At 49.1% G+C, this 21,090-nt stretch overlaps 2 protein-coding genes across 4 annotated transcripts in view; one reads left to right on the forward strand and one right to left on the reverse strand.

Moving 5' to 3' along the window:
• The window catches only part of LOC144603060 (uncharacterized), a 278,950-nt gene that overhangs the window by 60,454 nt on the left and 197,406 nt on the right, over window positions 1–21,090 (reverse strand). The window lies entirely within an intron of this gene.
• LOC144603019 (zinc-binding protein A33-like) lies at window positions 1,001–20,113 on the forward strand. 3 transcript variants are annotated; one of them, XM_078416144.1, is made up of 9 exons: window positions 1,001–1,018; window positions 1,668–1,783; window positions 2,420–2,724; window positions 10,101–10,561; window positions 10,907–11,002; window positions 11,092–11,325; window positions 16,357–16,379; window positions 16,461–16,579; window positions 19,170–20,113. In XM_078416144.1, the coding sequence occupies exons 4-9, from the start codon at window positions 10,151–10,153 to the stop codon at window positions 19,697–19,699; spliced, it is 1,413 nt and encodes a 470-aa protein (XP_078272270.1). In that variant the 5' UTR covers window positions 1,001–1,018; window positions 1,668–1,783; window positions 2,420–2,724; window positions 10,101–10,150; the 3' UTR covers window positions 19,700–20,113. The 3 variants fall into 3 exon arrangements, with proteins under 3 accessions (XP_078272270.1, XP_078272269.1, XP_078272272.1); XM_078416143.1 differs by lacking the exon at window positions 1,001–1,018 and having other exon boundaries at window positions 1,604–1,783; XM_078416146.1 differs by lacking the exon at window positions 1,001–1,018 and having other exon boundaries at window positions 1,604–1,783; window positions 2,550–2,724.

Raw genomic sequence — 21,090 nt, forward strand, 5'->3', positions numbered from 1 at the left:
CTCTCCCTCTCCCCCTCTCTCTCTCTCCCTCTCTCTCTCCCCCCTCTCCCCCCTCTCTCTCTCCCCCCCCCTCTCTCTCGCAGGGATGAGGAGCGGGTGTTGTGGGACCGGGAGAGTTGCAGAGCGGGGGACCGCTGTACGCGGGGGGTGACAGAGCACCCCGTCTCTGGGTGTCGGGGAACGGGTTTGCTGCTGCGCCGTCTCTGTGGCAGATGTGACCAGATGTGTCCATGGTCCCAGATCCCAAAGTTTACGACAAGACCCTTGTGGAACATGGAACAGTTCACACTTTGTCCGTGCTGTCGGGGGGGTCTGGGGAGAAGGCAGGAACGGGTTACTGACTGTGGATGATCAGCCATGATCATATTGAATGGCGGTGCTGGCTCGAAGGGCCGAATGGTCTCCTCCTGCAACTTATTGACTATTGTTGCTCTATGGAAACCTGTAATTTATACAAAGTCTGGTCACTGATCCAGTGGATGTTTGTTCTGCACGTTTTTGTGCAGCTTGTGATGATTTTGTAAAATGCACTTTGTACATAATAAAACAGATTTGTTTAACACTGCTGCCTGTCATGTAAGCCTGGGCCTGATGTAATCAAGGCCATTGGTGGTTCATCGTTCTGTGTACTGATTGAGAATGATCAGCCATGATCATATTGAATGGCGGTGCGTACAGGCTCGAAGGGCCGAATGGCCTCCTCCTTCAACTATTGTCTATTGTCGCCTCCAGCGAGCGACCATTCAAGCCGTTAATGATTGTTTAAACAAATAACACACGTCCACAATTCAATATAATAGGTCGTTTCCCGATGATAATTCCCCGTGAACGATGATCAGACGTCGCCCACTCTTCAGTCCCCGGTCCGGCCCCGCCCTCCGCCCCTGGCCCCGCCCTCCGCCCCTGGCCCCGCCCCCATCCTCCGCCCCGCCCTCCGCCCCGGACCCGCTGCGTGATGGCGGCTCGGCGAAGTTCGCGTGCGGCGCGTCTGGGCGGCCGCCGCTGCGTCATGCGGAATGTGCGCGCACCGGGGCCGGGGAGGACCGGGGAGAGCCGGGGGGGGGGAGGGGAGAGCCGGGAGGGGGGGCTGGAGAGCCGGGGGGGAGGGGAGAGCCGGGGGAGGGGGGAGGGGGCTGGAGAGCGGGGGGGGGGGGGGGGGTGCTGGAGAGCCGGGGGGGGAGGGGTTGGAGAGCCGGGGGGGCTAGAGAGCCGTGGGGGGAGGTGCTGGAGAGCCGGGGGGGGCTGGAGAGCCGGGGGCGGAGGGGGCCGGGAGAGCCGGGGGGGGGGGGGAGAGCCGGAGGAGGGGGGGGAGCCGAGGGGGGGGGGGGGGGGAGCCGGAGGGGGGGGGGGGGGAGCCGGAGGGGGGGGCCGGAGCTACGTCAGTCCCTCAGTCAGTCAGAATGTACGCGTGCGCGCACCGGGGCCGGGGAGGGGCCGGGAGAGCCGGGGGGGGGGGGGGGAGAGCCGGGAGGGGGGGAGGGGAGGGGAGAGCCGGAGGGGGGGGGGCGGGAGAGCCGGAGGGGGGGGGCGGGAGAGCCGGAGGGGGGGGGGCGGGAGAGCCGGAGGGGGGGGGCGGGAGAGCCGGAGGGGGGGCGGGCGGAGCTGCGTCAGTCCCTCAGTCCCAGTCAGTATCTCCATTTTCCCTTTTCTCTATCCCGCTGCACCAGGGAGTTTCTCCACAGCCTGGAGGGGGTCGCCAGACGGGACCGGGACCGGGACCGGGACACCGCCAGGATGCGGCGCTCTCTCTGCACGGCCGTGCATCTGCTGTACCTGCTGGCAGGTAGAGACATGGGGGAGAGAGAGAGATAGATGGGGAGAGAGAGAGATAGATGGGGGGGGGGGGGGGAGAGATGGGGGAGAGAGAGATGTGGAGAGAGAGATAGGGGGGAGAGAGAGATGGAGGGAGAAAGATGGGGAGAGAGAGATATGGAGAGAGAGATGGGGAGAGATGTGATGGGAGAGAGAGATGGCGAGAGTGAGAGAGATGGGGAGAGAGAGAGATGGGGAGAGAGAGAGATGGGGGAGAAAGGGAGAGATGGGGAGAAAGGGAGAGATGGGGGGAGAGACGGAGGGGGAGATGAGGAGAGAGGGAGATGAGGGGAGAGAGAGATAGATGGGGAGGGAGGGGGAGGGAGGGAGAGGAGGGGATGGAGGGGGAGAGATGGAGGGAGAGGGGGGGATGGAGGGAGGGAGAGAGAGATGGGGAGAGGGAGATATGGGGAGAGGGGGTAGAGAGAGAGAGAGAGAACGAAAGCTGCTGTCCACGGAGTTGGGAGTGGTCAATTGTCAGTCAAACACTGTACTGGGGTAACTCAGCGGGTCGGGCCGCATCTGTGGAGAGAAGGAATGGGTGACTTTTCGGGTCGAGGTCCATCTCTGAAGAACCCGAAATGTCACCCATTCCTTCTCTCCACAGATGCTGCCTGACCCGTTGAGTTACTCCAGCACTCTGTGAAACGTCACCTATTCCTTCTCTCCAGAGATGCTGCCTGACCCGCTGAGTTACTCCAGCACACTGAAACGTCACCTATCCATGTTCTCCACAGATGCTGCCCGACCCGCTGAGTTACTCCAGCACTCTGTGAAACGTCACCTATCCATGTTCTCCACAGATGCTGCCTGACCCGCTGAGTTACCGCAGCATTTTGTGTCTACATTCATCAGTGAAAATGTCATTTAGCTTCGTGATACGGCGCAGAAACTGGCCCTTCGGCCTACCGGGTACGCAGCGACCATCGATCAGGCCGCACTAACGCTGCCCTACACACACACAAGGGACAAACTCTAATTTTACAGAAGCCAATTAACCTACAAGCCTTTCGGTCTTGAGAGGTTTGGAGGGAATAGTGTCGGTAGTAAAGAAAGCAAACTCAATGCTAGCATTTATTTCAAGAGGGCTTGTGTACAAAAACAGGGGGTGTTTTGCTGAGGCTCTATAAGGCACTGGTCAGGCCCCATTTGGAATATTGTCAACAATTTTCGCTGTACTCGGTGGAGTTTAGAAGAATGAGGGGGGACCTCATTGAAACCTACCGAATACTGAAAGACCCGGATAGGGTGGATATGGAGACGATCTTTCCACCAGTGGGAGAGTCGAGGACCAGAGGGCACAGCCTCAGAATTAAAGGACGTTCCGTCAGGAAGGAGATGAGGAGGAATTTATTCAGTCAGAGGGTGGTGAATAGAAACATAGAAAATAGGTGCAGGAGTAGGCCATTCGGCCCTTCGAGCCTGCACCGCCATTCAATATGATCATGGCTGATCATCCAGCTCAGTAACCTGTACCTGCCTTCTCTCCATACCCCCTGATCCCTTTAGCCACTAGGGCCACATCTAACTCCCTCTTAAATATAGCCAATGAACTGGCATCAACTACCTTCTGTGGCAGAGAATTCCACAGACTCACCACTCACTGTGTGAAGAAATGTTTTCTCATTTCGGTCCTAAAAGACTTCCCCCTTATCCTTAAGCTGTGACCCCTGGTTCTGGACTCCCCCAACATCGGGAACAATCTTCCTGCATCTAGCCTCTCCAGCCCCTTAAGAATTTTATATGTTTCTATAAGATCCCCCCTCAGTCTTCTAAATTCCAGCGAGTACAAGCCTAGTCTATCCAGTCTTTCTTCATATGAAAGTCCCGCCATCCCAGGGATCAATCTGGTGAATCTTCTCTGTACTCCCTCTAAGGCAAGAACGTCTTTCCTCAGATTAGGAGACCAAAACTGCACACAATACTCCAGGTGCGGTCTCACCCATGCCCTGTACAACTGCAGTAGAACCTCCCTGCTCCTAAACTCAAATCCTCTTGCTATGAATGCCAACATACCATTCACTTTCTTCACTGCTTGCTGCACCTGCACACTTGCTTTCAATGACTGGTGCACCACGACACCCAGGTCACGTTGCATCTCCCCTTTTCCTAATCGGTCACCATTCAGGTAATACTCTGCTTTCATGTTCTTGCCGACAAAGTGGATAACCTCACATTTATCCACATTATATTGCATCTGCCATGCATTTACCCACTTGCCTAATCTATCCAAGTCACTCTGCAGCCTCCTAGCATCCTCCTCGCAGCTAACACTGCCACCCAGCTTCGTGTCATCCGCAAACTTAGAGATGTTGCATTCAATTCCCTCATCCAAATCATTAATATACACTGTAAATAACTGGGGTCCCAGCACTGAGCCTTGCGGTACCCCACTAGTCACTGCCTGCCATTCCGAAAAGGACCCGTTTATTCCTACTCTTTGCTTCCTGTCCGCCAACCAATTCTCTATCCACCTCAACACTGAACCCTCAATACCGTGTGCTTTAAGTTTGTACACCAATCTCCTATGTGGGAACTTGTCGAAGGCCTTCTGAAAGTCCAGATAAAACACATCGACTGGTTCTCCCTTATCCACTCTACTAGTTACATCCTCGAAAAATTCTGTAAGATTCGTCAGACATGATTTGCCTTTTGTAAATCCATGCTGACTTTGTCCGATGATTTCACCACTTTCCAAATGTGATGCTATCACATCTTTAATAACTGATGTGTGGGATGCAAAGAATCTGTGGGATTCTTTGCCACAGACAGCTGTGGAGGCCACAAGTCAGTGGACTTAGTCTCCAAATTTGGTCTTCAAATTTGAGGAAGGATATTCTAGCTATTGAGGGCGTGCAGCGTAGGTTTACTCGGTTAATTCCCGGAATGGCGGGACTATCATATGTTGAAAGACTGGAGCGCCTAGGCTTGTATACACTGGAATTTAGAAGGATGAGAGGAGATCTTATCGAAACGTATAAGATTATTAAGGGGTTGGACAGGTTAGAGGCAGGAAACATGTTCCTAATGTTGGGGGAGTCCAGAACAAGGGGCCACAATTTAAGAATAAGGGGTAGCCCATTTAGAACTGAGATGAGGAACAACTTTTTCATTCAGATAGTTGTGAATCTGTGGAATTCTCTGCCTCAGAAGGCAGTGGAGGCCAATTCTCTGAATGCATTCAAGAGAGAGCTGGATAGAGCTCTTAAGGATAGTGGAGTCAGGGGGAATGGGGAGAAGGCAGGAACGGGGTACTGATTGAGAATGATCAGCCATGATCACATTGAATGGCGGTGCTGGCTCGAAGGGCTGAATGGCCTCCTCCTGCACCTATTGTCTATTGGATATTTTTAAGGCAGAGATAGATAAATTGTTGGTCAGTGCGGGTGTCAGGGGTTATGGGGAGAACCATATAACCATATAACAATTACAGCACGGAAACAGGCCCGTTCGGCCCTACCAGTCCACACTGACCACTTTCTCTGACCTAGTCTCATCTACCTGCTCTCAGACCATAACCCTCCAATCCCCTCCCATCCATATACCTATACAATTTACTCTTAAATAATAAAATCGAACCTGCCTCCACCACTTCCACCGGAAGCTCATTCCATACAGCCACCACCCTCTGAGTAAAGAAGTTACCCCTCATGTTACCCCTAAACTTTTGTCCCTTAATTCTGAAGTTATGTTCCCTTGTTAGAATCTTCCCCACTCTCAAAGGGAAAAGCCTACCCACGTCTACTCCGTCCGTCCCTCTTAAAATTTTAAAAACCTCTATCAAGTACACCCTCAACCTTCTACGCTCCAAAGAATAAAGACCCAACCTGTTCAACCTCTCTCTGTAGCTTAAGTGCTGAAACCCAGGCAACATTCTAGTAAATCTCCTCTGTACCCTCTCCATTTTGTCGACATCCTTCCTATAATTTGGCGACCAGAACTGCACACCATACTCCAGATTCGGCCTCACCAATGCCCTGTACAATTTTAACATTACATCCCAACTTCTATATTCGATGCTCTGATTTATAAAGGCAAGCATACCAAACGCCGCCTTCACCACCCTATCCACATGAGATTCCACAGTTATTCCCAGATCCCTCTGTTCCACTGCATTCCTCAATTCCCTACCATTTACCCTGTACGTCCTATTTTGATTTGTCCTACCAAAATGCAGCACCTCACACTTATCAGCATTAAACTCCATCTGCCATCTTTCAGCCCACCCTTCCAAAAGGCCCAAGTCTCTCTTTAGACTTTGAAAATCTACTTCAAGGGGACATAACTTTAGAATTGAGGGACAAAAGTTTAGGGGTAACATGAGGGGTAATTTCTTTACTCAGAGGGTGGTGGCTGTATGGAATGGGTTTCCGGTGGAAGTGGTGGAGGCAGGCTCGATTTTATTATTTAAGAGTAAATTGGATAGGTATATGGATGAGAGGGGATTGGAGGGTTATGGTCTGAGAGCAGGTAGATGAGACTAGGTCAGAGTGAGTGGTCGGCATGGACTGGTAGGGCCGAACGGGCCTGTTTCCGTGCTGTAGTTGTTATATGGTTATAAACTACACCACCTATCTTAGTATCATCTGCATACTTACTAATCCAATTTGCCACACCATCATCCAGATCATTAATGTAAATGACAAACAACAGTGGACCCAACACAGATCCTTGGGGTACTCCACTAGACACTGACCTCCAACCTGACATACAGTTGTCAACCATTACCCTCTGGTATCTCCCATTCAGCCATTGTTGAATCAATCTTGCAACCTCTCTATTAATACCCAACGATTTAACCTTCTTAATCAACCTTCCATGTGGAACCTTGTCAAATGCCTTACTGAAGTCCATATAGACAACATGCACAGCTTTGCCCTTATCAATTTCCCTGGTAACCTCTTCAAAAAATTCAAGAAGATTAGTCAAACATGACCTTTCAGGCACAAATCCATGTTGACTGTTTCTAATCAGGCCTTGTTTATCCATGTGATTATATATATTGTCCCTAAGTATCTTGTCCATTAATTTTCCCACCACAGACGTCAAACTAACAGGTCTATAATTGGTAGGTTTACTTTTAGAACCTTTTTTAAACAAAGGCACAACATGCGCAATGCGCCAATCTTCCGGCACCATCCCCGTTTCTAATGACGTTTGAAATATTTCCGTCATAGCCCCTGCTATTTCTGCACTAACTTCCCTCAATGTCCTAGGGAATATCCTATCAGGACCTGGAGACTTATCCACTTTTATATTTTTCAAAAGTGTCCGTACCTCCTCTTCTTTGATCCTCATAATTTCCATCACTACTCTACTTGTTTCGATTACCTCACATAATTCAATATCCTTCTCCTCGGTGAATACCGAAGAAAATAAATTGTTTAATATCTCCCCCATTTCTTCCGGCTCAGCACATAGCTGTCCACTCTGACTCTCTAATGGACCAATTTTATCCCTCGCTATCCTTTTGCTATTGACATATCTGTAGAACCCCTTTGGGTTTACTTTTACATTACTTGCCAAAGCAACCTCATATCTTTTTTTCGCTTTTCTAATTTCCTTCTTAAGATTCCTTTTACATTCTTTATATTCCTCAAGAACCTCATTTACTCCCTGCCGCTTATATTTATTGTATATCTCCCTCTTTTTCCGAACCAAGTGTCTAATTTCACTGGAAAACCACGGCTCTTTCAAATTATTATTCTTTCCTTTCCACCGAACATGGACATAAAGACTCTGTTCTCTCAAAATTTCCCCTTTAAATATCCTCCATTTCTCTATTATATCCTTTTCATAAAACAAAATGTCCCATTTCACTCCTTTTAAATCCTTTCTCATCTCCTCAAAATTAGCCTTTCTCCAATCCAAAATCTCAACCCTTGGTCCAGATTTGACCTTCTCCATAATTATATTGAAACTAATGGCATTGTGAACACTAGACCCAAAGTGCTCCTCAACACATACCTCAGTCACCTGACCCGTCTCATTTCCCAACAGGAGGTCCAACACTGCCCCTTCTCTGGTAGGTACCTCTACGTATTGTTGCAAAAAACTATCCTGCACACATTTTACAAACTCCAAACCATCCAGCCCTTTAACAGAATGTGATTCCCAGTCTATGTACGGAAAATTGAAATCACCCACAATCACTACTCTGTGCTTACTACTAATATCTGCTATCTCCTTACATATTTGCTCTTTCAATTCTCGTTCCCTATTTGGCGGTCTATAATACACCCCTATAAGTGTTGCTAAGCCTTTCTCATTTCTGAGTTCCACACAAACAGCCTCCCTAATCGAGCCTTCTAGTCTATCCTGCCAAAGCACTGCTGTGATATCCTCCCTGACAAGCACCTCTTGCCCCTCCGATTCTATCACATCTGAAATAATGAAATCCTGGAATATTTAATTGCCAATCGCAACCCCCCTGCAACCATGTTTCACTGATCGCCACAACATCATACTTCCAGATGTCAATCCAGGCTCTAAGCTCATCCACCTTTCTTACAATGCTCCTAGCATTAAAATATACACATTTAAGGGACCCATTATTTCTTATTCTCAGTTTATTTCTTTTCACTTCTTTCTCGCCTACATATTGGGTCTGAGTGTTTCCCTTTTCTGCTTCCTGCCTCACACACTGCCTATTAGCTATCTGTTTGAGTCCCTCCCCCCCAACCGTACTAGTTTAAAGTCTCCGCAATTACCTTAGCAAATCTCCCCGCCAGGATATTGGTTCCCCTCAGGTTCAGATGCAACCCGTCCTTTTTGTACAGGTCATACTTCCCCCAGAATAGGTCCCAATGATCCAGAAACTTGAATCCCTGCTCCCTGCACCAGTCCCTCAGCCACGTATTTATCCTCCACCTCACTCCATTCCTATTGTCACTATCGCGTGGCACAGGCAGTAAGCCTGAGATTATCACTTTGGAAGTCCTTTTTTTTAACTCTCTTCCTAGCCCCCTAAATTCTCCTTTCAGGACCTCTTCCCTGATCCTACCTATATTGTTGGTACCTATATGTACCACGACCTCTGGCTCCTCTCCCTCCCTTTTCAGGATATCTTGGACACGTTCAGATACATCCCGGACACCGGCACCAGGGAGGTAAACTACCATCCGGGTCTCCCGACTGCGTCCACAGAATCGCCTATCTGACCCCCTCACTATAGAGTCCCCTATCACTATCGCTCTCTTCTTCCTTTCCCTACCCTTCATGAGCAACAGGGCCGGACTCCGTGCCAGAGGCCCGGGCGCCGTCGCTGCCCCCAGGCAGGCTGTACTCCCCAACAATACCTAAACAGGAGTATTCATTGCCAAGGGGTACATCCACTGGTGCACTCTCTAGTCCCTGCCTCTGCTCCTTGCCGCCCCCCCCCCCCCCAACCATGACCCACTTGTCTACCTCCCGTCGTCTTGGAGTGACCACCTCTCTATAACTCCTCTCTATAACCTCCTCACTCTCCCTAACCAGACGGAGGTCATCAATCTGCCGCTCCAGGTTCCTAATACGGTCCCTTAGGAGCCCCATCTCGTCGCACCTGGCGCAGATGTGGATGTCTGGAAGACTATCAGACTCCCAGATTCCCCACATCCGACACCCAGAACAATAAACTGCCCTGGCACTCATACTCCCCAAACAAAGCCCCGTGCTCGGTTTCTAAACCTACCGCCCGGCCGCTGCTCCAACCGCTCACCCAAAAGAACTGAGTGATCTCCTGGGAGAGGCGAAAAACCGGATAAAAAACCCAGGCCAATTTGGGGGAAAAAATCCGGGAAATTCCTCTCCGACCCCAAGCTAGGCGATCAAAACTTGTCCGGGAGATCACACAGGTCTTACTCCTTACTATCTCCACACAATACTTCCCAAGCAACACAGCTTGGTGCTGCTGCTGCTGCTGCTGATTGCTGCTACGAATTGCTGCTCTCGAATTCACGTAAACTGGAGGAACGCCAATCCAAATTCTCCAGATATTCTGCCTGGTCCGTTGAGTTACCCGATCGCTTTGTGTCATTTATTTGTAAAGCAGCATCTGCAGTTCCTCGTGTGCTCCTGTTGATCAACGTCAGGCTGGGCTGCGAGTGGGGGGGGGGTCTGGCTCACTGTGCTGCTCTCCGGGGCTGGAGGGGTTAACAGCCTCTTGCTGGTGTGTAATCAGTGGCAGATTGCCAGAGGCCCTTCACCCTGAACACTCGCAGCAAAACAACATTATTCAGCACAGAATCAATTCCCCCGCGCACTGCAGGGCGTGTCGTTGACAGTTGCAGTTCTGTGCGGTTTCGCAGCTTCCTGAAGGCGGAAGCGGTTTTGAACCAAGAAGTTCTCGGAATTAAAAATGGCTTCGAAACACCAGATCCAGAGTTTAACTGAAGACGCGATTTGTCCGATTTGCCTGGATTTCTTCACCGATCCGGTTATACTGGAGTGCGGGCACAACTTCTGCCGCTCCTGTATCACACAGAGTTGGGACAGGGAGGGGAGAAACTCCTGCCCGGAATGTAGAGAGGAGTTTGCAGACCGCACCCTCAAAGTAAATCGGGCCTTGGCGAGTATCACTGAGAAAACTCGAGCACTGAGCCTGAACACGGAAGGGAAGGAAAGTAAACTTCACTGCGAGGAACATCAGGAAGAACTGAAGCTGTTTTGTGAAACCGACAAGAAACTGGTCTGCCTGATCTGCCGAGACGCGCTGGAACACAGAGATCATCGCTTCATGCCGATTAAAGAAGCTGTTGAAAGATACAAGGTAAAAGCAAACAGAATTTGATCAGCTGATGATTCTTCCTTTCCGCCATTTGCGGACCGCACTCCCTCGGCGACTGTTCGGTTCACCCAGCCTCCCACCCAAACCAGCCCTTCCCCAGGTACTTGCCCCTGTCCCTGTACCTTCCCCCTCACGTCCATGCAGGGACTCCAGCAGTCCTTCCAGGTGAGACAGCCCGCGGCTCTCTGCTGATACGCTTCCCGACCCGATGAGTTCTCCAGCAGTTTGTGTCTTTTTGTAAACTTTCATGTGCAGTTCCGTGTCTGCAGTTCGTTGGTCCCGTCTGGTCTAATTCTTTCACTGACTGAACCTGAATCTCAATCCCAGGAGCAGATTAAAACTTCCCTGGAGATTCTCACAAAAAATAAATCAGCGGTGGAGGAAATGGAGCAGCAACAGAAAGAGAAGATTTCTGGAGTCCGGGTAAGTTTTCCAGTTTCCCTTCTCTGATCTTGTGCTATTGTCTTAGATTCCAGGCTCGATAATATTGACCTTCACCTTTCATTTGACAGGAACAGTCACAGAACCTGTTGACCTACATCACATCGGTATTTGCTGAACTGCGCCAGATTCTCAATGAGAAAGAGCGGCTCTTTCTCAGGGATCTCCGGGAAGAAGAGGAGAGCGTTCTAAATCCAATGGAGAATAATCTACGAGCGATTCAAGAGGAGATAAACTCTATTCAAGAGAAACTCTTAAAGCTGCAGGAGTGGATGAACCAAACGGACAGTTTGATATTTCTGAAGGTAAGGAGTTACAAATTCAATTTGATTCAATGTAAGGCTGTGAAAGTCGACTCGACTTATCTCTAAAATAAGTACGCAAAACACAAGACTCAGTTAAATCGTTTTACTGAAACACCAAGGTGGGAGAAGCACCTGCTTCTGTCCTCTCAAAAAACATAGATTACAGTCAGTATTTATACAGTTGAAAACAGCACAAAGCAGATGCAGTAATTTTCCATGGTTACATAGCATAAAGCAGTCTCAGCAGATACATAGTAGAGTTCCCATAATAGAGTTCCTTTAATTGTGTTAGGGAGTCAAACAGGAGTACAGGGGAGTAAAGGGAGTCACATAGCTAAGATGATTAGAGAGGTACCGTTCGGCGATAAGGAGGTACCATAACATCGAGTTCAGAACATTGAAATGTCCAGAACGCAACAACAAACCCAGAAAAACAACTTCTAAACCTTGGGAAGCAACTTCTTATCTGCAGGTGTCCATGAATGTGAAGGACTACCTTGCAAAAGCCTGTTTTCAATACAATAACCAAAACAAGCTTTTGTACAGATCTTTCTAACAAGCTGCTAAGGTATCGAACTTCCCAGCACAAAATGTCCTCCAAAGGTGCCACAAAATGGTTTCCCCAAAGTTAGCTTCCACAAGGCCACAATCACAAAATAGTGGGTAACAGTCTGAAATAAATGCAGAATTTCCCAATAATTCAAGGCTGATTGAAACAGCCCAGTCGGTAGGGAAGACGAACACCTCATATTTTGAGCAGACGGCAACCCAACATGTAACATATATTCTCCTGTTACAGGTAAACCTTATCCCCTTCAGACGTCCCTGTTCCTTCAACTGTTCCCCACAGGTATTTCTTTCCATCCCCAGTCCCCGTCACAACGTTGGTTCCCCTTCTCCAACCGCAGATCCCCCAACCCTTCCTACTGGGAACCCAGCACATTCTCTCCTGTTGATTTCCACCCCATCCCTTCCATTGCATTCCCCATTTATCTTCCTGGCCAGATTCCAATGCAGTAGCAAGTTTTCTGCCCTTCGCCATCAGCCGCAGGGATATCCATCAGTCTGTCATATGTCCGTCATCACACAGCTTTACCTATCGCTTGCCATTTATTGCCCCACTTTCTTCCCTTCACCTCCCACATCTATTCCAGAAGATTTAAAGAGGCTCCTGTCCAGAAACGTCATGTGTACATTTCCCTCCTCAGATGCTGGCTGGCCTGATCACGATTTCACTCTATGCAGCACCTTGTGTCTCCAAATAAATGGTTTAGATAATAGACAATAGACAATAGGTGCAGGAGTAGGCCATTCGGCCCATCGAGCCAGCACCGCCATTCAATGTGATCATGGCTGATCATTCTCAATCAGTACCCCGTTCCTGCCTTCTCCCCATACCCCCTGACTCCGCTATCCTTAAGAGCTCTATATAGCTCTCTCTTGAATGCATTTAAAGAATTGGCCTCCACTCCCTTCTGAGGCAGAGAATTCCGCAGATTCACAACTCTCTGACTGAAAACTTTTTCCTCATCTCCGTTCTCAATGGCCTACCCCTTATTCTTAAACTGTGGCCCCTGGTTCTGGGCTCCCCCAACATTGGGAATATGTTTCCTGCCTCTAGCGTATCCAACCCCTTAATAATCATACGTTTCGATAAGATCCCCTCTCATCCTTCTAAATTCCAGTGTATACAAGCCTCGTCACTCCAGTCTTGCAACATATGACAGTCCCGCCATTCCGGGAATTAACCTAGTAAACCTACGCTGCATGCCCTTAATAGCAAGAATATCCTTCCTCAAATTTGGAGACCAACACTGCAAACAGTACTCCACGTGTGGTCTCACTAGGGCCCTGTACAACTGCAGTAGGACCTCTTTGCTTCTGTACTCAACTCCTCTTGTTATGAAGGCCAACATTCCATTGGCTGTCTTCACTTCCTGCTGTACCTGCATGCTTCCTTTCAGTGACTGATGCACTAGGACACCCAGATCTCGTTGTACGTCCCTTTTCCTAACTTGACACCATTCAGATAATATTCTGCCTTCCTATTTTTACCAGCAAAGTGGATAACCGCACACTTACCCACATTAAACTGCATCTGACGTGCATCCGCCCACTCACACAACCTGTCCAAGTCACCCTGCAACCTCATAGCATCTTCCTCACAGTTCACACTACCACCCAGCTTTGTATCATCTGCAAATTTGCTAATGGTACTTTTAATCCCATCATCCAAGTCATTAATGTATATTGTAAATAGCTGCGGTCCCAGCACCGAGTCTTGCGGTACCCCACTAGTCACTGCCTGCCATTCTGAATGGGACCCATTTATCCCCACTCTTTGCTTTCTGTCTGTCAACCAATTTTCTATCCATGTCATGGAGTACCATGTACTCTAATTTTGCCCACTAATCTCCTATGTGGGGGACCTTGTCGAAGGCTTTCTGAAAGTCGAGGAACTGATTCTGTGTACATTGGAAAATGATCACCAATGTGTCCACAATTTCTAGAGCCACCTCCTTAAGTACCCTGGGATGCAGACCATCAGGCCCTGGGGAATTATCAGCCCTCAGTCCCATCAGTCTACCCAACACCATTTCCTGCCTAATGTGAATTTCCTTCAGTTCCTCCGTCACCCTAGGATCTCTGGACACTAGAACATCTGGGAGATTGTTTGTATCTTCCTTAGTGAAGACAGGTCCAAAGTACCGGTTTAACTCGTCTGCCATTACCTTGTTCCCCTGCTTCTGTCTTCAAGGGACCCACATTTGCCTTTACTATTTTTTCCTCTTCACATACATAAAACAGCTTTTAATATCCTTCTTTATATTATTGGCTAATTTACCCTCGTACCTCATCTTTTCTCCCCGTACTGCCTTTTTAGTTATCCTCTGTTGCTCTTTAAAAGAGTCCGGATCCTTTGGCTTCCCACCCTTCTTTGCTATGTTATACTTCTTCCCTTTTATTTTTATGCTGTCCTTGACTTCCCTTGTCAGCCACAGGTGCCTCTTACTCGCCTTAGAATCGTTCCTCCTCTTTAGGATATATTGATCCTGCAACTTCTGCATTATTCCCAGGAATACCTGCCATTGCTGTTCCACCGTCTTCCCTGCTTCCAGGGCCTCCTTCCAGTCAATTCAGGCCAGCTCCTGCCTCATGCCTCGGTAATCCCCTTTGCTATACTGTAATACTGACACTTCCGATTTTCCCTTCTCCCTCTCAATTTGTAGAGTAAAACTTATCATATTGTGATCACTGCTTCCTAATGGCTCTTTTACCTCGAGTCCACTTATCAGATCAGGTTCATTACACAACACTAAATCCAGAATTGCCTTCTCACTAGTAGGCTCCAGTACAAGCTGTTCTAAGAATCCATCTCGGAGGCACTCCACAAACTCTCTTTCCTGGGGTCCATTACCAACCCCATTTTCCCAGTCGACCTGCATGTGGAAATCTCCCATAACCACCGTCGCATTACATTTGCGACACGCCAATTTTAGCTCCTGATTCAACTTGCACCCTATGTCGAGGTTACTGTTTGGGGGCCAGTAGATAACTCCCATTAGGGTCTTTTTCCCCTTACATTTCCTCATTTCTATCCATACTGATTTTACATCTGATTCTATGTCACTCCTTGCAAGGGAGTGAATATCATTCCTTACCAACAGACCGACCCCACCCCCTCTGCCCACCTGTCTGTCTTTTCTATACATTGTGTACCCCTGAATATTCAGTTCCCAGCCCTGGTCCTCTTGTAGCCATGTCTCAGTGATTCCCACAACATCATACTTGCCAATGTCAAACTGAGCCTCAAGCTCATCCACTTTATTTTTTTAAACTTCGCGCATTTAAATACAACACTTTAATTTCGTTATTCACCTCCTCTCTCACCCTGGTCACAATTGGGCCTGACCTTACTCTCATATCCCTTCTAGAACTTCCCTTCCCATTTATTCGAGAGTCCTTTGCAATGTCTCCTGTGTTCGCTTCACCTTTAACTCCATCTTCATATTCCCAATTTGTCAACCCCTCCCCCCCACTACTCAGTTTAAAGTCACACGTGTAGCATTAGCAAACCTGCCTGCCAGAATGTTGGTCCCCCTGCTGTTAAGGGGCAACCCGTCCCTCTTGTACAGGTCACCCCTACCCCAGAAGAGGTCCCAGTGGTCTAGAAATCTAAATCACTGCTCCCTGCACCAGCCCCTCAGCCATACATTCATATCCCCGGTCTCTCTGTTCCTGCCCTCACCAGCACGAGGTACAGGCAGCAGTTCAGAGACAACCACCTTCGACTTCCTACTTCTCAGTCTTCTTCCTAACTCCCTAAACTCATGTTGCAGTATCTACTTCCTCTTCTTCCAGACGTCGTTCGTGCCCACATGCACAACTATTTCCGGTTGATCACATTCCCTCGCTAGGATGTTCTGGGGCCATATTACTACCTCACTCACATTAACACACCCCATTCAATCGCAGGACTGACTGCATCTTTATCGGGAAGTGTAGTTGTACTTATCACATTGAGCCTGTCATATTTTCCATGTTGTTCAAGCCAAGTCCTCTCTTAGTCTGACATGAACATCTAGTCACAAGTGGCAACATGATGTCTGAGGAGACAAAGGTTGGAAGACGATATGGGTCCCCTCTTGCTGACCCACCGGGTGCAAGACGAATCAGGGCGCGCTTGAAGTGGCAATGCAGGATCTTTGGCGAATACGATAGAAGAAAATTCAAAGGCATGTTACACAGACATTAAACGTAAGAGGGTAACAGTGAAGAGAGGGTGACCCCTGTTGGACAAATGAGGTAATTCACGACTGGAACCAGAGGAGGTTGAATCGCCCCACCAGTCCTGTATTAAACATACACTTTACATGTAATTAATACATAATACTGCACTGATGAGGCGCCGCGCCAGCATTAAGTGCTGGGATCTGTCGGAAAATTGTAATAATTTGGCAGAAATCCCTGCTGTCACGATGTGGACGCTCAGTGTAAATTAATTGATCTTTCTGATGTTTTATATTTCAGGAGGAAACTCGTCAGAAGAGGAGGTGAGACTCTCTACACTGTTTTGGAAAGTAACCCAGAAATCGTTGATGCGTGTCTTATAACCGGGTGTGTAATTCATGCAGGATAAGTGACGATGACCAGTTGTTGTCAGTAGCAGACGGTAGCTTGGCCGTTGGAAAATTCGATCACCTATTTTTGTTGAACACGGTGTTGAGAGAAACGATTGATTCCGTCAAAAGAGGTAAAACATAAATAATTATTCGTGACCTGTAAGTATTAGAAACATAGAAACATAGGAAATAGGTGCAGGACGAGGGCATTCGGCCCTTCAAGCCAGCACCGCCATTCGTTGTGATCATGGCTGGTCGTCCACAATCAATAACCCGTGCCTGCCTTCTCCCCATATTCCTTGATTCAACGAGCCCCTAATTCATTGCATGTAAAGGGCATATTTAATATTGGACATGGGACTATTCAAATTACTCTCGTTCCAGGCGTCAATTACCTCCTTTATCCAACAGGGGTCCCCCTCGCTTCACTGTTAATCGCTTGCGTTTAATGTCTGTATAACATACCTTGGAATTATCTTCCATCCGACTCGACAAGGATCCTTCATTGCTCTTTCTAGCTCTCCTGCTTCCCTGTAGGTCAGCCAGGGGGGAGATAGAGTACAAGTAGAGATTGGATCACATGCATTCGAAACGATGGAGATGTAGGGGTGGGGGGGGGGGGGGTGAATGAGCAGAGTGGGCATGATGTGCTGAACGTTGTTACACTGGAATTTAGAAGGATGAGAGGGGATCTTATCGAAACATATAAGATTATTAAGGGGCTGGACATGTTAGAGGGGGGAAACATGTTCCCAATGTTGGGGGAGTCCAGAACCAGGGGCCACAGTTTAAGAATAAGGGGTAGGCCATTTAAAACGGAGATGAGGGAAAACGTTTGCAGTCAGAGAGTTGTAAATCTGTGGAATTCTCTGCCTCAGAAGGCAGTGGAGGCCAGTTCTCTGAATGCATTGAAGAGAGAGCTAGATAGAGCTCTTAAGGATAGCGGAGTCAGGGGGTATGGGGAGAAGGCAGGAACGGGGTACTGATTGAGAATGATCAGCCATGATCACATTCAATGGTGGTGCAGGCTCGAACGGCCGAATGGCCTACTCCTGAAATCAGAAGCGGAAACCCCGTGGCAACAGATCCACAGATCCCCATGGAGTCTCCCTCCAGCTCTAGGAGTTTTGTCCCCGCTGTTGGATGTTGGTGGAGTTGCGCGCGGTCCAGATGCCAATTTGCAGGAAGCGCAGTCCGTCATTCCCGTTCCAGACTCTCCTCCCTGCTCTCCCGCAATCCAGAAACTCCTGCCATTGACTCCATTTATACCTCCCGCTGCCTTGGCAAGGCCAGCAGCATAACCAAGGATGAGTCGCACCCTGGCCACTCCCTCTTCTCCCCTCTCCCATCAGGCAAGAGGTACAGAAGTGTGAAAATGCACACCTCCAGATTCAGGGACAGTTTCTTCCCAGCTGTTATCAGGGAACTGAATCATTCTACCACAACCCGAGCGCAGTGCTGAACTACTATCTTCCACATTGGTGATCCTCGGACTATCCTTGATCGCACCTTGCTGGCTTTACATTGCACTAAACATTATTCCCACATCATGTATCTGCAAACGTATTGATTGTAATCATGTATTGTCTTTCTACAGACTGGTTAGCACTCAACAAAATATTTTCGCTGTACCTTGGTAAACTGTAACTCCTCTTCCGACACCTCCAATCCCACCCGGTCCCCTCCTTTCCTCGCTACTCCAGTCCGCTTCATCCTACCCGCCTAACACGGCTCCTTATCACAATCACAATAAAACTTTATTAGCCAAGTATGTTTTGCAACATACGAGGAACTTCATTTGCCATACAGTCATAACAGTAAAAAGCAACAGGACACACAAAATACATTTTAACGTAAACATCCACCACAGTGACCCCTCCACATTCCTCACTGTGATGGAAGGTGAAAAACAGTTCAATTCCTCCCTGCTTTGTCCTCCAGCGGTCGGGGGCTCGAACCTTCTGTGATCAGATGTGTCCATGGTCCCAGATCCCACATTTTAAGGCAGAGATAGCTGGATTCTGGGTTAGTACAGGTGTCAGAGGTTATAGGGAAACGGCAGGAGAAAGGGGTTAGGAGAGAGAGATAGACCAGCCGCGATTGAATGGTGGAGTAGACTTGATGGGCCGAATGGCCTCATTCGAATACTTTCATTTATGACCTTATGACTGTCCAAATTCACCTGATAACCCAGCCCTTCAGACCTGATGAAGTTGTTGTAAACCCTTTTGCACCCACTCCAATTGACTAACAAACCCACCCTTCCCTTTCTCTCACCCTCCACTCAAAAAACACAGGAGCAGGTCATCTGGCCCCTCGTGTCTGCCCCCTTTCACTGTGATCATGACGACCCCACCACGCACCTCTACCTCCTCTTTAACAACCTCAAATTACCACTCACCTCTATATCCTCCTGCTCCGATCTGCCTCCATATCTGAATAACCCGCTTAGTTCCTCCATCCCCACCGCAATCTGGCAATCCTCCTCACTCTCCGCACTCGTCCTTCCCGTCCACCCTCCCCCACCTCACGAAATTCACCTCTCCATCCCTGGATTAAAAACTCCGGGAGAGATGTCTGTTGTCCACCCGATGTGGTTGTGGGTGAAACCCCGGGCAGGGTTTCAGTTGTCCGCCCGCCTGTGCCCGAGTCCCGGGGCCGCGCTGCCCGAGTCTCCCCCCGACCCCCGGGGACTCTCTGATTCTCTGCTTCTCCCCCCAGTCTCCGTCACCCTGGATGTGGAAACAGCGCATGCGCGGCTCGAGGTGTCTGAGGATTGGAAGAGGGTGAGATGGACCGGGACCCGGAGGAGTCTCCCTGACACCGGGAAGAGGTTTAGATACTGGGGGTGTGTGCTGGGATCGGAGGGATTCACATCGGGGAGACATTACTGGGAGGTGAAGGTGGCGGGGAGTGAGTGGTGGAGTCTGGGAGTCGCCGCAGAGTCTGTGGAGAGGAAGGGAGAGCTCACACTAACTCCGGAGACTGGAGTCTGGAGGATCAGGTGGCGGGATAACGAGTTTTATGCATTCACCTCCCCTCCATCCCGTCTCCCCGCCCGTCCCATCCCCGGGAGGGTGGGAGTTTATCTCAGTTACGAGTCCGGGACAGTTTCATTTTACGACGCGGACACCAAGTTCCATCTCCACACCTCCACTGGGAATAAATTCACGGAGAAACTTTATCCTTTCTTCTGGCCTTGTGATGGACACTGGCTGAGAATCTGCTCCGGTTCCGCTCCGGGTGTGTAAAAGGATCGGGTCCCGGGACCGGCGTCAGGAGCGGGGCTCAGGGGCTGTGGGGCAGAAACCCGGTGGACAACAGGTCGGCGCTGAACGGCTCCCATTTAATCCCCAAACTGCAACATGACCTCCCAACTTCCATCCTCAATACTCTGACTGATGAAGGCCAATGTGCCAAAAGCCTTTTTGACCGCCTTATCTACCTGCGACTCGACCTTCAAGGAACCATGTCCCTGAACTCCTCGATCCCCCTGCTCTACAACACTCCCCAGAGGACTACCGTTCACTGTGTGGGTCCTGCCCTTGTTCCACGTCACAAAATGCAACACCTCATTACAACATCGCAGGCTCCAGTCTACGACCCGCTGGCGCGCACATCACCCGCTGTGGCTCCGCTCACGTTTGTAACTCTTCACCTTTAACTTGACGTTTAATAAAGTCTTTAAAAAATAACCCGTGTTTGAGTTCTCTCAGCGTATCCGCGTCACGGTAGAGATCTCTTCAAACAGCAAACACAAGGATCCGTGGATACTGGTTTTACAAAAGGAAAAAGACACACAGAGAGCTGGAGTAATTCAGCGGGTCAGGCGGCATCTCTGGAGAATATGGCGAGGTGACGTTTCGGGTCGGGAACCACCTTCAGACTGAAAGGAGTGGGGGGGGGGGGTGTGTGAAGCTGGAAGAGAGGAGGCGCAGGACAAAACATGGAGAGTGATAGGTGGATAAAGATAAGTGCGGAATTTGATAGGCAGACAGTTGGACAAAGACCAGAGAAGAAAAGACAGAAGGTGTGAAACAAGAGGATAAAGGGAGACACAAAATGCTGGAGTAACTCAGCGGGTCAGGCAGCATCTCTGTAGAGAAGGAATGGGTGACGTTTCGGGGCGATACACTTCTTCAGTCTCCCGCCCCCTCCCCTGACATCAGTTAAACCAGCATCTGCTGTTTTGTTTCCTATACAAGAAGATAATGTTCACCTCTGCTCTCTTCCTATTACAACTTTTGTCTTTTTATGTAGGAAGAAGGAACTGCAGAAACTGGTTGATACGGAAAAGGACATAAAATGACACAAGGACACAAAATGATGGAGTAACAACGGGTCAGGCAGCATCTGTGGAGATCATAGATATCCATGATCTCCTGAGTTGGTGCCTGACCCGCTGAGTTACTCCAGCACTTTGTGTCCTTGTGTTTTTTTATGTCTAGTGTATAGTTTACAGTTTGAGTGCGGAAACAGGCCCATCAGCCCACCGTGTCCCCACCGATCAGCAATACACTAGTTCTATACTACACACTAGGGACAATTCAGGTTATGCCTGGGTTTACTGAGCAAAACACTGCAATAGCTGGGCGGACCACCTGCGCCCCCCTGCCGCGAGTAGTACAGAAACGGTGCGCCT

Source organism: Rhinoraja longicauda, chromosome 19 (genome assembly GCF_053455715.1).
Source record: "Rhinoraja longicauda isolate Sanriku21f chromosome 19, sRhiLon1.1, whole genome shotgun sequence".
NCBI lineage: Eukaryota > Metazoa > Chordata > Chondrichthyes > Rajiformes > Arhynchobatidae > Rhinoraja > Rhinoraja longicauda.

Excerpts from the sequence above, each read along its gene's own strand:
- LOC144603019 (XM_078416144.1), top strand. The coding sequence starts at position 10,151 with ATGGCTTCGAAACACCAGATCCAGAGTTTAACTGAAGACGCGATTTGT. Across the intron at positions 10,562-10,906 it reads AAGCTGTTGAAAGATACAAG|GAGCAGATTAAAACTTCCCT; the intron begins GTAAAAGCAAAC and ends TCTCAATCCCAG. Across the intron at positions 11,003-11,091 it reads AGAAGATTTCTGGAGTCCGG|GAACAGTCACAGAACCTGTT; the intron begins GTAAGTTTTCCA and ends TTCATTTGACAG.